Here is a 15884-nt window from a genome sequence, read left to right on the forward strand (position 1 = left end):
AAGAAAAAATCAGCGACCGTGACTATCTTCACCGCCATGGACTGAGCTTTAAGCTTTGACTAAGCTTGACCTTGTAGACCTTTTCTCCCGGGTCATTCTATCGCGAAAGTGAACTGTTTACATTAAACAACTCTATATTTAAAGATATTACCCTAGTGCTCATCTGGAAAGACTTTAAACTTATGGTTCACACTCCCCACCCAAACCAGGGGAGGTTTGAATTTCCCACCCTCCCCAGGTACGGACGGCGAGGATGTTGAAGATTCAAGTCGTTCGACGTAATGTTTTATCCACAAAAAAGGTTCATTTAACACACCTGCAGAGCATAACAAGAGCAAACCCCTCCACATTATGAAGCACAGTTATTCGGTCAACTTCTTTATCACATGGCAAACTGTGAGCAGATAATTCCAGCTGAGCATCCTGTGTAGACTGACAAAAAAAAATGCATGTTACACGCTAACTCTCGAACGCATACTCTGTAAAGTTTTAGTGCGGTCATCGCAAACGCTGAAAAGAGGGCGAAAAACATGTCAGCCAGCGGTCGCAGCACAAGCGTAGGTTTCTTGTATTTTCAGTCGAGGGTACACACACGGACCCACGCGAGAGATGAGTCAAACGCGCGAGAACAAAAGCGAGAAACGCCCTGCTTTGCTTTTAATTTGCTTGCCTTGGTAATGTAATTGGCTCAGAAAACTAACACCTCTCATCCCATTGGATTCGGCGGAGCTAGAAGAATCAAGAAGTGGTCACTCGCATTTTTCTTCACTTTGAGTTCTCATTGGCTTGCTGTGATCTTTTCCTGTTTTCTGATCGGTGGTTGTGATTGTTTCAGTTTTGGTTCATGACATTCAATTAATAAGCAGAGTGGGGAGTTAAAATGGGAACATCGCAACTCACCTTAGAATCCTCTGGACCAGCAGAGACTACAGTCTTCCAGTGAGCCAGCAGCTGCAACAACATACGCATAGCACTGTCCAGCAGTGATGGCAGGTTGTCTTGGATCTCACGTAGAATAAAGTTGATATACCCTGAAATATGTACAAGTAAATAAATCGAAACTCGTTTTTACCTGGAATTCATTCTGAATGTATACACCAATATCATCACCTTACCTAAAATAGTAGTTTCTCTCCAGTCTGCAAAGTCAAGCAGGAGGGATTGAAGAGAAGACAGGGCCAGCCTGGATTTGAACAAATGCACTGATCAGAACTATATCAGTGAAGCTTATTATACTTAAATCTCATCAATTGAACGCTATTCCATTCATTTTGCCAATGTCATCACAGTAGAAATTACCAACAATTTCAACTCGACAGTCTTTCGCTAAGTGTCATGTAACTGTGACAAAAAATTCGCAACATCCGAACGTCATTCGCCATCACTGAGAGCAGACCTTTTCGGAGCAATCCTCGATAAAAAAAAGTCGCATTACATAGTGCACAAGTACATCATCCTCTCTTACCCTCTCAATTCTTCATCCATGTGAACAGTGAGACGTGAAAGAAGATCTACTAGGTCCACTTTAGTCATACCTTCTGGAATACACCTGTAGGTTTAAAAATTGATGTCGACATCAATCTCAAATGCACTTGTGACGGCTATTACAAAAGTGTAATTATTGTTTTTAAGCATCAGTTTGGTTCATCACTAGAACCGGAGATAGAACGGAAATAAGTTTCATGCTAGATACCTTGGAATGGCAGCAATACAAGTCCTGAACAGCTCAACTTTTGGATCAACCTTTGGTTTTCGTTCTCCTCTGTACAAGACAAAATTAAAGTAAACAAATATGAGAAGGAGAGATAGAGACGGAAATTAAACGAAAAATAATGAGTTTGTCCTGATAACAATTGACTTAATCTCTTCACAAAGAACACTAACGTGGCAATATCCTCAGGCTCCTTGTGAGAACAATGTGGATTTGTCATCATCAAAGGCCTGCCAATCTGTGCATCTAAGGATCTTATGATACTATCCAGAGTTTTACGGATGCTATCAAGAAAGAAATTTTAATAATATAAAAGGTTAGGTGTGCACAATAAACTATTTTTCCAAACTTTAAAAAGAATCTGTATTGTTGGTTCAAAGCCACATTGAGGAGTATACGGGGACAGTATGAGACAGAGCCAATCAGGTTACAGGATTTTGTACCACGAGGTACAAATCAACCAATCCAATGACATTCAATTTTTCAAACATACCCGTGGTAATAGTTAGCCAGACCAATACTGCTAGCTTGACTTTCTGTCAAATTTTTCATAGAGGCTACTCTTCGCACTCTGACAGTGCTACCAGATGGAAAAGGAGCAGTGGATGTCGGCATTGCTGGCGCCTCTATGCCCTTTCATAAATGACAATAGTTGACAAGTTTTTAAGGTCTTACATTTTTCTCCAGTAGCTATTAAACGATATAAAAGGGAAGAAAATAATACGCCAAATAACGTCTCACTTGTGTACTACCTGAACATTTAGACTCTAATGGTCTTCACAGAGCAAGAGAAAACAATTCTGAACGTTTCCAAAGGCTTAAGATATATTCTTTTCAAATTCCCAGTGCTTTGTGGCATATTCTTCCAAGAACAGCTAAACCAAACTTAAACCGAGTTACCATTTACACTGAACAGTTTTAGTGCTAATGGTTCAATATTTTCTTTATTACTGTTACAAACTAAAACCCTTACCTTTCTTTGAAGACTATCAGCAATGACAAAAAATGCACGAAGACCAATGTTCATTCTCTGAAAAAACGAAGAAAAAAATCTGTTACATCACCACTGAAAGCTAAACGCAAGCAAAAGAATCGCACACTAAATACCGTTAGCAAACTGGTTTAAATTATACCTCAGGACTTATTGCCCGGCCTGTTCTGTTAACACTCAGCAAATCAAAGACTATGTCATTCATGGCAAAATCGAGCTTTTCCTAGTAGATAAAAAGACATCAAAAGAAAGATTAACTCTATTGGAAAGCTTCATTTGTTGAAAAAAAATAGCTTTGAGCAGAGTGTGCTCTATCAAAGATGAGTTTGAAGCTCTTCTATAGCTCACAATACTAAAATCGTTAAGTAAAGTAGCGTTTAATAATGCAGTGTACAATTACATCAACGAACCATGTAGTAACTTCTTTCCTTTGATAAATGTTACGAATTTATCAAAATTTCTCCTCCAAGGCATCCAGACCGAGGTGAGTCAGTCTGCGGAACTTCCCTTTGCCAGCAGGATTCAAAACTCTGGCTCGAAATCGAGGAAAGTGATCACTCAATCTACAATGGTGCCCAACTTGAAATCGCACAGAATCCAGAAGAAGCAATACAAATAAATTGCGTTCCTCTTACGTCGAACAAAATGAATCATTACAAATTTTTTTTAACTGAACAAGAAACTGAAGGACTAATCCTGTCAAAAACTGTGTTATCGCATGAAATTGGCGGGTAAACATTTGCAGAAAGAAACAGCCACGTGTAAGTGCTATTTATCATCAAGTGAAACTTCACCTGAGCTATGAATTGAATAATCTTGACAAAGTAGTTCATGGGAGCTTCTCTCGGCACGACACCACGGGAACCACGAGGAAAGAGCACATCTGTGATACTTCGCAGCCGGCTAATGAAAGCAAACACAGACCTTAGTTTGGGCACCAAGAATATCAGCTATTATTGCATGTACATGGCTACTACCTCGGTCCAATATTATGAGCAAACAGACGTTGATGCTCATTATCAAATGGCTACTGCATGTAGAAGAACCATTTATCTCGCACAGTACGTCAGGAAAAATGCTTCAATATTTGAAAAAAAACAAAAAACAGAAGATAAACAGTAATAAAAATGACCAACCTCACTGTTGCTGTGTTACTTTCTCCCTTGATTCTGATCATGTAGACCCTACAAAACAACAACGCAGCCCATTATAAGATTTGTCGTGAAATTTCCACAGAAACACGGTGTTTCTTACTCAGCCACAAAGTGCAAGAGCCCCTCCTTTTGAATAAGCAATGTACATGTATGTTCTGTACAATATAGGGACTCAGCGATTATCATTCATTGGTTAAACAGTAATTTAAATGATTCAAATCCTACAAATAACCTTTCATAAAGCAAAAGGCTTCAAGGTAGATACGATCAAAAGATAATGTACTCACCAGACCAATCTGTACAAGCATTCCATCGCTACTTTCTGCATCTTTACGTCTCTCTGCTGCAAATCAGGAAGAAAAAAAGATGAGCGCAAAAACAGAAAAGTGTGATGCAACCCCTTTGACACCAAAGTAATTCTTCTGTTTGAATTCTTCATCTTAGGTAAAATTACCCCTGAACTAAATGATCCATCATTCCTTATGTAGTCACAAACGTTTATGCCAAGAAAAGATCTACCTCTCCAATATCTTAATGTCTGTGAGCAGATTCTATAAAAACAACAAACTGTGTTCTAGAGCCAAACAGTACGACAACAAGTACCTTCAAAGTTCCCAGACACATGCTAAGGAAGCTTGGCCAGCTACTGAGGAAGAAAGCTTTTTGACTGACACAGAGTAAAACAGTGACAAGTGGATAGATAGCCTGAAAGAAAAAAAAATGCGCTTAGCCTAAGTGATTTTTTTAATGGCACTTCTACTATGAGTTTGATACAAAAATGTGTAAAAAAAAAAATAATAAATTAGTACTGAGCACACAATTAGCTCAAGTAACTCAAGTTTTTCCAGTGACTGTAAAACCTTACATCATTTCATCTTTAGCCAGAGCTTCCCCAAAGGTATAATATTGATCAAAAATTCACTTGGAGGGAGAGGGGTGAGGAGAGGGGATGGGTGGGGAGGAAATGCACAGTGTGCTCAATTTAAGCAAAAATTCTTCATGGTGGTGACACTTGGAGTACAAGGTTGCTATTGGAATTCTTTACTTGCTTAACAGCCAGAGGTCACCTGGTCATATATTTCAAATTACTGCTTCTGTGGTACTTGGTCTTAAAATGTTCTAGGGTAGACTACCCTGCAATGGTTGTAACCTCACCTGACTGTGTCTTGTTTTCTTGGTAAGATCAAAAGTATGATGATACATGGTGTCTACAAAGCTCTTCAGAGCTGGTACATTCAGCTCTCTGTTGGCACCTGCTGCCACAGGAAGAAGGATCTCCACAAACATAGAGGCAAAAGCATGTTTCACTTCTTTGTCCCTGGAGTCCACAAACAATGTTGCACAATCCTACAAAAACACCACAAAAGAGATAAAATTGACATTATGATAGCTTTTTTGCAAGATCATTCTACAAAAAAAGCCTATTCCATGAGAAAACTCAAAGACAGTGACCCAGTGAAATATCAGAACAGATGATTAACCCAAGAGTGACCAACATCATTTTTCTCCTTACAATATCTACCATGAATCAAGCATTAAGGTCATGAGAGTAAAGGAAATGATCATCAACAAAAGAGGCTCTTGATTTTTAAACAACTTCTCCTTACTAGCACCTTAAGAAATGTATGATGAACAGTATGGAGAATATGCATACTGATATTTGAGTGTAAAGGGTTAAATGTAAACTCTGTTGTCCCACCACTAATCAAATCCTTAATCCCAGAAAATTAAAATAAACTTTGAAAAAATTCTACCATTCTCTAAGTGGTTATGCAAACAACTGTACCTACCCTCATAAAATTGAAAGACTCTTCCAACTCCTCAACTGGATATAACTAAGAGACACAAAATTTCACACTTTTAAATTCAACTTTCTTTTTTTAGGTGACCATGAAAAAAAATTAAAAATGCACAGTGCCCACAGATCAAATTTCCTCTAAATTGCCATTTGGCAAACCTACTGCATCTGTACCTTTACTTTAAAAAACAAAAAACATTGCCAGAAGTAAAACTTTAGACTCCAGTAAAATTTAAAGTAAGGGAAAAGTAAAAACCACATTAGTGCAAGATCTGAAATAAACAATACAACCAGCAATCATGTTTACATCAAAAACATTTTCCCTCCATATTGTGGCTGATAAATGTCGCAGCTTTTTGAACCAGGGTAACAAAAAAAACCCACCACAACTATAGTGCACTCGAAATTAATTTGTATCAAAATAATAAAAAAAAAGTGTACAAACCTTAATTCTTAAATACTTCATTCCATAAATAATATTCACGAATACTGAAGGATTGTTCTGGTACTCCTTAAACTCAGCCACAAATCTCTTCTTGACAGACAAAAAGCAGGCTTGTGCTAACACACCAAGCACCTCAGCATACAGAGCAGCAATAATTTCTCCATTGGCAGCTGTTGGGGAGGCAGAGTAGCTGTCTCTTTGTTTAAAGTGTCTGAATGCCAGCGACAAAATGTACTGCACATACCCATCATCCACTGGATGAACTGGCAACTAGATAAAAACAATTTTGGTTAAAACTATTATAACCGCTGCAACTATTTTTTATTAGCCTGAATCAAATGCAATCTTTTCCCCCACATATAGGAGTTACTTCTGGTTGCTGCAAGCTATAGAAATTGTAATAATTGGAGCTGTCTCATCAAACATGCTGATGTGCATGTGGAACCTACTTGCGTGTATTACATTTAATGATTATATAAGTTCCTCCATTAATCACATCATCTCTCATTATCTTTTAACCATGCACTCACCTGTTTTAGGACCTCAATAAGAACTAAACAAAACAAGAAGTCCACCGCAAGCTGAAAAAAAAAATTGTTAGAACATAACTTACAATAAATATGAATTTGAATGCACACAAGGTTCTTCTAAAAGATTATCAAGCTCCATAACATTCCTTTGTTACTTACATCCCTTCTTTCTGTGAGGTGATCTTTACCGATATAAAACTTGCTCTGGAGCTTTGGAGATTCACTGCCACTAATGCAACAAAGCACAAAGCAGTCAGTTTTACAGTGTAGCCCTAGAAAGTCATGTATAGGGATATGCAGTGAAAACTGAAAAATAATTATCAATTCATACTTTACCCCTTTGGTTTGGAGATGTTGGCCTTGCCTTTATGGCCATCAGTTTCCAACTCGCCAGTCTTGATTTGCTGACAACAATGAAAAAAATTTACTCCATGTTACTCAATACTAGAAATAAGCTAAATTTTACACACAGTTTTCTAAAATCTTACATATGATCTACAGGAAGATAGGGGCATAGAGGATGTCACCATAAACAACATCTCACTTCCTTCATAAATATAATATAAAACAAATAGATTCTACATTGTATGTTGCCATGCATCTGATGGGAACATGTAACTGATCATTAGAGCTACATGTGCTATTGATGAATGTCAAAATGTGGTGAGAATTTTAGAAATACGCTCAACTGCCACCCACAGGCCACTATTATGTTTTTACCAAATTTTTTCCTCATTTATGATCTCACACTTAACCCTTTAACTCCCATGAGTGACCAAGACAGATTTTCTCCATACAATATCAATACAATATCAACCAGATAAGTGATGAGAATAAAGAAAAAAAGCAATTTGGGGATAATTATCTGAACCAACATTATAAGAATGGTATCATTGACAATAAGGAAAATGACAAATTTGATCTGGGAGCTAATGGGTTTACAGACATATGGAATCCGTTTGTTACACTGCTGTTGATAGCCACTATTATTGTAACCATTAGTTCCTACCAAGCTGATCATCATTTTATCACTCACTCAGTGCTAGAGCATTGCAGCAAGAATTACTGGTGTTTAGGGATTTTTACCTTGTGTCACACCGACAAGATAAAAAATATATTTCGTAAAGTTCCTACCTGCTTTTCATACCACTTGAATAATGTTTTCAAGAGAGAAGGGAGACTAAATTCAGCCACACTATTGAGAGAATTTAGCAGCTGAAAGAACAAAAACAGTCTCAGTCAAATCATTACATTCAGCACTAAATTAGGTCTATATAGTAGAATCCCCATTTTAAAAACTCTCAGTTTCTCAAAACTACTCTTACTGTATTTGTTTGATTAAGTGTCCTAGGACCCATTTCTTGAAAGTCCTGGTAACTAGGCAGGTCCAAAGCCACAGAAGAAGGTTCTATCACCCACTCCATTTTGGGTCTTTTTTAACAGGGGGGGGGGGGGAAGAGAAGAGGGGGAAAACCTTTTAGAGTTGAGCTCTTCATTGAAGGTATTCCTGTATGACTACATGAGATCATGATTGTTTTGTTGTTATACCTGGTCAAATTGAGCATCTTCACCTCTTTGAAGAGACTTTGACAGTGGTCTCTCCTGTGATCATAAGAAAAAAAATTACATGGGTCAAAAGTACAGTCCAGTCCTGCTGGACCTCACGTCCACTTTTCACTGACATAACAATCAACGCGGCAAGAAATATTTGTTTGAGATATGACATACAAATATTACAGAAAGACTTCTGACTGAAATTAAGCAAAGGTTCCAGAATCATTATTACACCTCTCAGTTAGAAGGTGCACTATGATTAGTCAGTTTAGAAGACTATTTCACTGTACAGCCTGTTAAATTCAAAACCACTTAACTCATTTTCACAGTCCTTACTGTACATTATGGAACCTCACTTGTTCTGCTCTGATTTATGGATGAAAAAACTTGGTCCATAACTTACAGTACAAACCTCTACCTTGGTTACTAAAAGGTCTTTATGACACCATTAACAAGAAAAGGATAATTACTCTAAGAGAAGAGAAGACCTTGTAAAGTTGAATAAATTAACATTAGGCATAAAACAAAGACTTCCGTAAAAATAGAATCAATTTGCATATCGAAATTCAGAAAAAGCATCTATCTGCCTCTCTCACTCTTCTTTATCAAAAAAACAAAAGGAGGGGGTTCTCAACTACTGGATAGTCCCAAATTTAAATGAGAAAATTCACTCTATTTTTACTAAAATCATTGTTTTCCTCTTCAATTTAACTCTTCTATCTCCTCATTATCTAGGATTAAATCACCATTCCCTAGATAATCTCTTGATAATGGCGTCATATATATACTAACAACACATTATCAAGATTTTAGTAAAAAATTTACCACACAAAATAACCAAATAACAAGCTTAACAGAAAAGAAAGTGGAAAAAAACACTACTAGTAGTAAGATGAGGTAAACAAACTAAACAATACAGGCAGTCAAGAACCAATGGATAAATAACAGAATTAATAAGGAATGCACTATGATGAACGTGTCTCTGCGTAGCATAACAAAATGTCAGAATGTTCTTGCTTTTTTCACTTGGAATTATCTCGATCCTTTTAAAGTCAAACATCTATTTAGTGATTCTTCCCTCTAGCTATAACAAATTTCCTTGTGACAAATATATCACAACTTGGCTTTACAGCTGTACATCAAGACTAAAACCTTTCCATGATAGTTGAAGAGTGTCAATTCCCATAACCATCTTGCTGGATTATGAATTGATATTTTACAGAGAAGTGGCATGTTCAAGATTTATGCATACATAATATTACAAATAATCTTTTCTACAGTTTCCTCAACTCTCTCAGAAATAACTTACAATAATTTTCTGCCACAAAGGGGCCACAAAAGTTTTATGTGGTGTGTGATTCATCCAAGTATTATGTGAGGAGTCAATTTTTACAGAAAGGCAGGGTAAGGTGAGATTTAAAGTTTTCCCTTTTTAGTTTGAAGGGCATAGAATACTGTTTACTGTGACCCATTTTTTTTTTTTTAATTTGGGCATAAAACAAGATCATGAGTTTCCTCCTTCTGGCCACCCTCTCAGAGGTAAAGCTGCGTAAGCTATATCTTACCTAGGAGACAAACACTTGCTCTTCCTAAACTTTAACATAGCTAATTAACATTAAAACCAAGGTCATTTGATCAAAAGACAAAATGATTATCACCATGATAACCTCTTGTTTACATAAAAAATCTGGAGATAATCATCAAATGCCCATTAAGGAATTCAGTTTGGGGCATCAAGATTCATTTGCACATTACAACTTCCTATGAATTATTACAACCACTCAAACAGTTAATCATGACGAGAGATGATGATTCCACCATTGAAACGACTCATAAATATGCTTATTGTCGCGTTCGCAGGTCTACTATCAGTCACTTAACAGGTCTCTTCAAAAGACACAGACATGACATGCCTGAATAAGGAGTAACGGTAGGAGTTAGGTAAAACGGTGGAAGAAAATACTCCAAGAAAGGGGTTCTTCAAAGAATGGTTACTCAAGCATGCAAACGCAGCCATGTAGTACATTCATAAAGATCAGGCCACCTAGAGACACAATAAGCTCAATAAACAAATGAAACAATAGCTACTTCCTCAGCTCATGTCAGGAGACCACAACATGTGATCTTCAAAACACGTTTGCAAGAAAACGACTGGGGTTGCATTCCAGAAGTTGTGAGCGACAGAAAAGGATTTAGAGGGAAATATATCTCAGCGGGTGTGATCGATGACAACTGAAAGTTGTAATGATCACATTCTCTCGTCCTAGATACGCTTTCGACGTAACACTCCGACAAACATTTCAAAATTAATCGAAACTCCCAAGCGTGTGGTCTAAAATGGAGATTCGTTCTGCATCAGTAGACTGTTTACACAATGCTTCACAAACAAATCTTATTTACACCGAAATTACGGAATAAAAACATTTTGTCAGACAAATCAAAGAGATTGCGTTTGACAGCGTACAGGGTTACTACAAAAATACCGCCTCCGGTTTTATAAATAACTCCCGCGCAATGATACTTTTCGCCTTCAAATTACCCCGAAAATAGACAGTTCATTTTCACCGTTATGCATTGTTTCTCGTGGTAGGCATTTTATCGTCACCGTAAGATACTAAATAAATCAACATTTTTGGCTGAAAAAAGAAACCGCATTTCTTACAAAAAGTGTTTCTTTATTATCGGGTAAATTGGAACACATCAATTATTCCAAAATCGGACACAAGATACGGTCAAAAAATTGTAAACAAACCTCGCAAGTAGGAGGTAAGGATATTTTTATCGTCCACATCATCGAGAAATCACTGTCACTCACTAATCTTTCCCGAAGCCCGCTCTCGCCAAAACTATGGATCGAAAATAAATATTTATGTAAAGGCTTACCAAAGGTTCGGTCAGAATAGTTTCGATCTTTTTCTCGGCAAGATCAGTGAAGTCTTTGAATAAATGTCTCAGGACAAATTCGCCGGGAGTGACATCAGATGCAGCAGCGGTTGTCTGCCGCTCTGGTGGCTGTCCCCACGGAAGAACAAGCCCGTTTTCTGAAGCGGTGGAGGTTCTGACATCTTCTACAACATGAGAATTACAGCTTAAGCTTAGTAATTAATCACAGGGATTCGACGAGTTGAGGCAAACCTTTTAAGTCAGACGGCGATGTCGACAATATCGTTGAGACCGGTCGAGCATCGTTGAATGAAAATTGAAACAAAATCTTGAGTACAGTTATCATGATTAAGCAAAAGCTATGTAAAAACTCCTTGTACAATTTTTGGCTCATACGAATATGTTATTATGCCATAGCCCCAGCAGCTACAGTTCAAACTAAACAACACTTCAGGAAAGTACACCAAAGTGATATTTTTCTCACTGAATGATCACAGTGTCTGCTTTCCATAAAACAACAAATCTTTGCCTACCTCGATTATTAGTTTCAGCCATTTTGTTTAGGAGTCCATCTTCTCTTCATGGCGTTTTTTAGATCGATGTCTCCTGAAACATACAGCCTCTAGTTTAACAAACATTGGATGTTCAAAGTTCGATGACGATTTCTGAAGAATATCGAAGGGCCAGTTCACAGGTGCGACAGATTTTCCGTGATAAATTAATCTAGCGTTTCCATTCGCTCAGTTTCTAGCAATATACAGGATATTCCTTCAGTGTATCGTAGCAATAACAAAATGTAGCACCAAAAAGATTCGAAGATCATACAAAAACTTCTTGAACAACTAGAAAAATATAAAATTTTGACTGTAAGAGGAAGCTTCAAATTTTGACGCATGCGTTCGAGGCATAAACAGTGGAGTGACTCTGTCTCCACCAATCACATGTAGGACTGCGAAAACACACTGCTTCCTTTTTACTCTATTTCCGGTTCATTTCATTTGCAAGTTAAGAGCGCTTTACACATTTCAAGTACCATTCTGTTTGTACAGCAGTTTCTATGCGATTTTCGAATCAAAAACATATATTCTAGCTTAAAACACAACTGAATGAATATGTCTCCAGAAGAATCAGAAGACAACTTGTCCTTCACTAATTTTGAAGCATAAAGCACTTTGGTTGGCCTTGCGTAATATCCATTTTAAGCTTAGTTCCTACTTGTGATCAATGTCACGTTCCGTTTGAACTGTCAGGGGTTAAAATGCGGCTTCAAACGTTTTATTTTGTTATAGATTGCGATGAAAGTAAGCTGAAATGAAATGTAAAATATTGCCACTTCATCGAAGCGTTTCACTTCTTTTGTATGTGAAAATCTTTTGAATTTGATCAAATGTGGCGTTACTTGCGTTACTTCAGCATTTGATCAACCAAAACACGCGCTCAGCGATGAATTTATTTGTTTTTGTCATTTGCATGCGTTCCTTATAAGGCAGATACGATAGTCAATCGCTGAAAATTAGCAAAACGTTATGGTTGTTCTGTTGTATCTAGGCTATTTTTCAAATAAAAAAACATGTATTCTAGCTTAAACAACGACCAAATGAATGACACTTCAGAAGAATCGGAACACAACTCATCCGTCTCTGATTTCAAGAAAAATCGGTTGTCCTTGCGTCATGTCTTTTTTAAGTTTAGTTCCTAGTTGTGATCAATATTGCAATCACGTTTGAACCGTCAGAAGTTAAATACGGCTTCAAATATTTTATTTTGCATTAATCACAATTAACATAAGCTGAAATGCAGTGTAAAATATTACTTCTTCATCGAAGCGACACGCTCTTTTGTGTTTGAAAATCTTTTGAATTTGATCAAAGGGGCTTTACTCGCGTGATTTTAGTATTTCCTTTTTCATTTGTAAGCTTCCTCAGGAGGCAGAAACGGGACAACAATAGTGAAAATTAGAAAAACGTGTTTTGTCCATCCACTTCGTAGTTACCATAGCATGAAAAATATTTTGCTTTGATATCGCAGACAAGTGACAAGTTGTCGTAGCTCTTCCGGAGCGTGCCACGATGTTCGCCATTTCTTGTATATATTTTTTCACAAACTGTGCCAATTGTAAAGAACAGTACAGTAAAACTTCCTTGATAAAATAAAAATTGTATATCATCCGATAACGAGTTTTAAATTGAAAAGATATTCGTAAATAAGTCACATTCGAAAAATGTACTTTCAGTACTTCTCCTACACTTGTAACAATACTTTCATTCGACGTCAGCAAATCGGCGATTTCAAATATTACACGCCGATTCATAACAGCTACAGTGCAAAGCTACAGTCACGAAAAAATGTTAACGTACACAAGCGAGAGGGTTTGCCCATGCCGTCTTGACAAGTCGCATCAAGTTCACGATATCCTTCCCTCAACGAGAGACGTAAATCGATCAAATGTGCTTTAAAAAGTTTTTAACAGGAGGGAACCTGTAACTTGAAATACCGAATCTAGACTTTGGTCGAAAAATGTATACACGCCATGTTTCTCATAAAGTGAGTCTTTCAGTCAAGAGTTTCTATAAGCTAGGCCATAGCAACTTGCTACCTAATAATTAATAAGCGGAGGAAAAGGTATTAAGTAATTAAACTTGTACAATTGTCTATTATTCTTCTCGTGGCCGTTTTGGTCTGATTTCTTTTTCGTTCAGATGCAGTATTTCCCTTTGTTTTGCCCCTGACAATAATAATTCATATCAACGGTTGGCGAGGGCATTTTAGACAATTTGATTTGTACGTAAGTGCTATTTCCGTTCAAACTTAGAAGTCTTGACCTTATGTGGGAATGTTTGTTACCCAAACAAATTGCTGCTAATGGCAAGTGACGTCATTCGAGGAAAAATTGACATCAGGAGCCAAAACAGGAAGGATGTGCGTTGTATTGAACGCTACCTGAGAAACACACGTTTGCGGAGATAGAACAGGAATAGGCGAAAAGAAATCCAACTTTCAGTGGTATTGTACTAGAATAACTAGAGGACTTGTAGCAAAAGAAACGAGAAAGAAAATACGGCCAGTATTCGTAGGATCTGTAAAAGATCTGAAAATCTTTGTATGTAGAGCCCCAAACGTATTGGCTTCAGTGGTCTTTTGAAAGGCTAATTATTTCCCCTTTGCATGTCTTTGGCTGGGTAACCAAAACTGAGCCGATTGTTGGCTATCTAGCCTTACGAATTTAAAAATGCATTGCAAAATTAACACTGTCAAGGAGTTTCTTACCGTCTCAAACAGGAAAATGAAAATGTACTTTAGTATTATTCTTTCTCAAAGTTGTCGTCAGCTAAGATCGGACCAGATCTTCACTCCTGGCTAAACTTACCGAATTTTATTCCTGACAAATGCGCTGCAATTCTTATTGATTACCCCTCCCAAAAAGGGCAACAAATCAGGGGGGCATCACTTAATGTGCGATGAACGCCAACATCTCCTCCCCCCCCAAAGTTTCAAAACACTGCACTGTTCAGTTTTGTACATAAACACTGTTAGGATTGCGAAGAGGTTTGCTTGTTAAATTTTGCTTACATTTTTGGATCGAGGTTTGAGTAGATGTACTGGCGTCGCAATGATTTTCAAGCGTCAAGCACTTTGGTTGACTTTATGTCATGTCCATTGCAAGTCTAATTCCTATTTTTTGATCAATATCGCAGTCGCAGTCAGTCCCCACCCCACCCCACCCCACCCCACCCCACATTTCCCTAGGTACGTCATATTCGGAGAATTATAGGACATTATATGCATGCAAAGTAAAGGACATAATATGTATTGGGGATGATAATTCCCCCTACAGAACGTACTTACCCACATTTCACAATACTCCTCTGACTGTGTACATAGAAATACGTTTTCATGGAGGGTTGCTCATTAATTAACTCTTTAACTCCCAAGATCTGATTGTTAATTCTCCCTTCTGGCTGCTACACGTTTCCTTGTAAATTAATTACAAGAATGTGGAATAAGATGGAAATAACAACTTTTACCTGATAAGTTTGAGTTTTCTCATTACCTGCTTGCTGGATAATGTATGGATATTATAGGGAGACGTTATATGCTAATCACTTCCGGGAGTTAAAGGTTTCATGGCAAAGAACACCACATGTTATATTCACACACGAACTCACTTTATTGATAAAAGAAGTACAGGAATGAAAACATTCAAATTTTTAAAGCTTTTATAGCTTTAAAATCACACAAATTTTTCCTTATCAAATTCAGAGAAAAAAAGAGAAAAATGATGACCATTGTTGGCGAAAAATACTCGGTCTTGTTCTCCACCAAAAGCGTTTTGAGAGAAGATTTAACTTCATTGCATTTAAGATTGAAACAAAAAAATCAAATTCCAACCCCCTAAAAATATCATTAACATATTTGCGGGCTTAGAAGAAGACAGTCAATACCGAAATTTTATGAAATTGATTCAACGGCAATACTATGAGAAAACGGAACTTCAACTGACGTCATAAAAAATTAATAAGTGTACCCTATGCATGCTTTATTACCCCCTAACTTCAGGTGCTAAACTGAATTCTTCTGATCTACGTCACCAAACAGCATCTAAACTAACATGTGAAAATAAAAGTTACTGAATTACTCAAATAAGTGGGTGAGTGATAATGAGCCAAGGAACGCTGGAAACCAAGAAGGGAGCTGTAGCTTATTACTTTTAGAGTATGACAATTTTGTATTCACAGAACTCAACAGCTTCAGGCTCAAATCAGATCAACATTTCTCAAAACCCTACAGTTCACGGCGTTCTTGATATCATGAAGTCCT

The 15884-nt window shown here is 37.3% G+C and overlaps 1 protein-coding gene across 2 annotated transcripts in view; it reads right to left on the minus strand.

Moving 5' to 3' along the window:
* The window catches only part of LOC131768506 (protein furry homolog-like), a 33725-nt gene extending 21790 nt beyond the window's left edge, over positions 1–11935 (minus strand). The window contains exons 1-23 of one of the 2 annotated variants that reach the window (XM_066160986.1): positions 11600–11935; positions 11067–11248; positions 8178–8231; positions 7764–7844; positions 6966–7033; positions 6789–6858; positions 6630–6680; positions 6100–6369; positions 5647–5691; positions 5012–5203; positions 4460–4561; positions 4144–4199; positions 3839–3886; positions 3497–3605; positions 2845–2925; positions 2685–2741; positions 2205–2344; positions 1885–1995; positions 1694–1762; positions 1466–1549; positions 1116–1183; positions 901–1031; positions 317–432 (exon numbers count right to left, since the gene is read on the minus strand). In XM_066160986.1, coding sequence (XP_066017083.1) covers positions 317–432; positions 901–1031; positions 1116–1183; positions 1466–1549; positions 1694–1762; positions 1885–1995; positions 2205–2344; positions 2685–2741; positions 2845–2925; positions 3497–3605; positions 3839–3886; positions 4144–4199; positions 4460–4561; positions 5012–5203; positions 5647–5691; positions 6100–6369; positions 6630–6680; positions 6789–6858; positions 6966–7033; positions 7764–7844; positions 8178–8231; positions 11067–11248; positions 11600–11621 — 2207 coding nt within the window. In that variant the 5' untranslated portion in view covers positions 11622–11935. Of the gene's footprint in view, positions 1–316; positions 433–900; positions 1032–1115; positions 1184–1465; positions 1550–1693; positions 1763–1884; positions 1996–2204; positions 2345–2684; positions 2742–2844; positions 2926–3496; positions 3606–3838; positions 3887–4143; positions 4200–4459; positions 4562–5011; positions 5204–5646; positions 5692–6099; positions 6370–6629; positions 6681–6788; positions 6859–6965; positions 7034–7763; positions 7845–8177; positions 8232–11066; positions 11252–11599 lie in introns of both variants that reach the window. The other variant, XM_059084232.2, reaches the window with a different exon arrangement.
* Between the last annotated feature and the right edge of the window lie 3949 nt (positions 11936–15884).

Source organism: Pocillopora verrucosa, chromosome 14 (genome assembly GCF_036669915.1).
Source record: "Pocillopora verrucosa isolate sample1 chromosome 14, ASM3666991v2, whole genome shotgun sequence".
Lineage (NCBI taxonomy): Eukaryota > Metazoa > Cnidaria > Anthozoa > Scleractinia > Pocilloporidae > Pocillopora > Pocillopora verrucosa.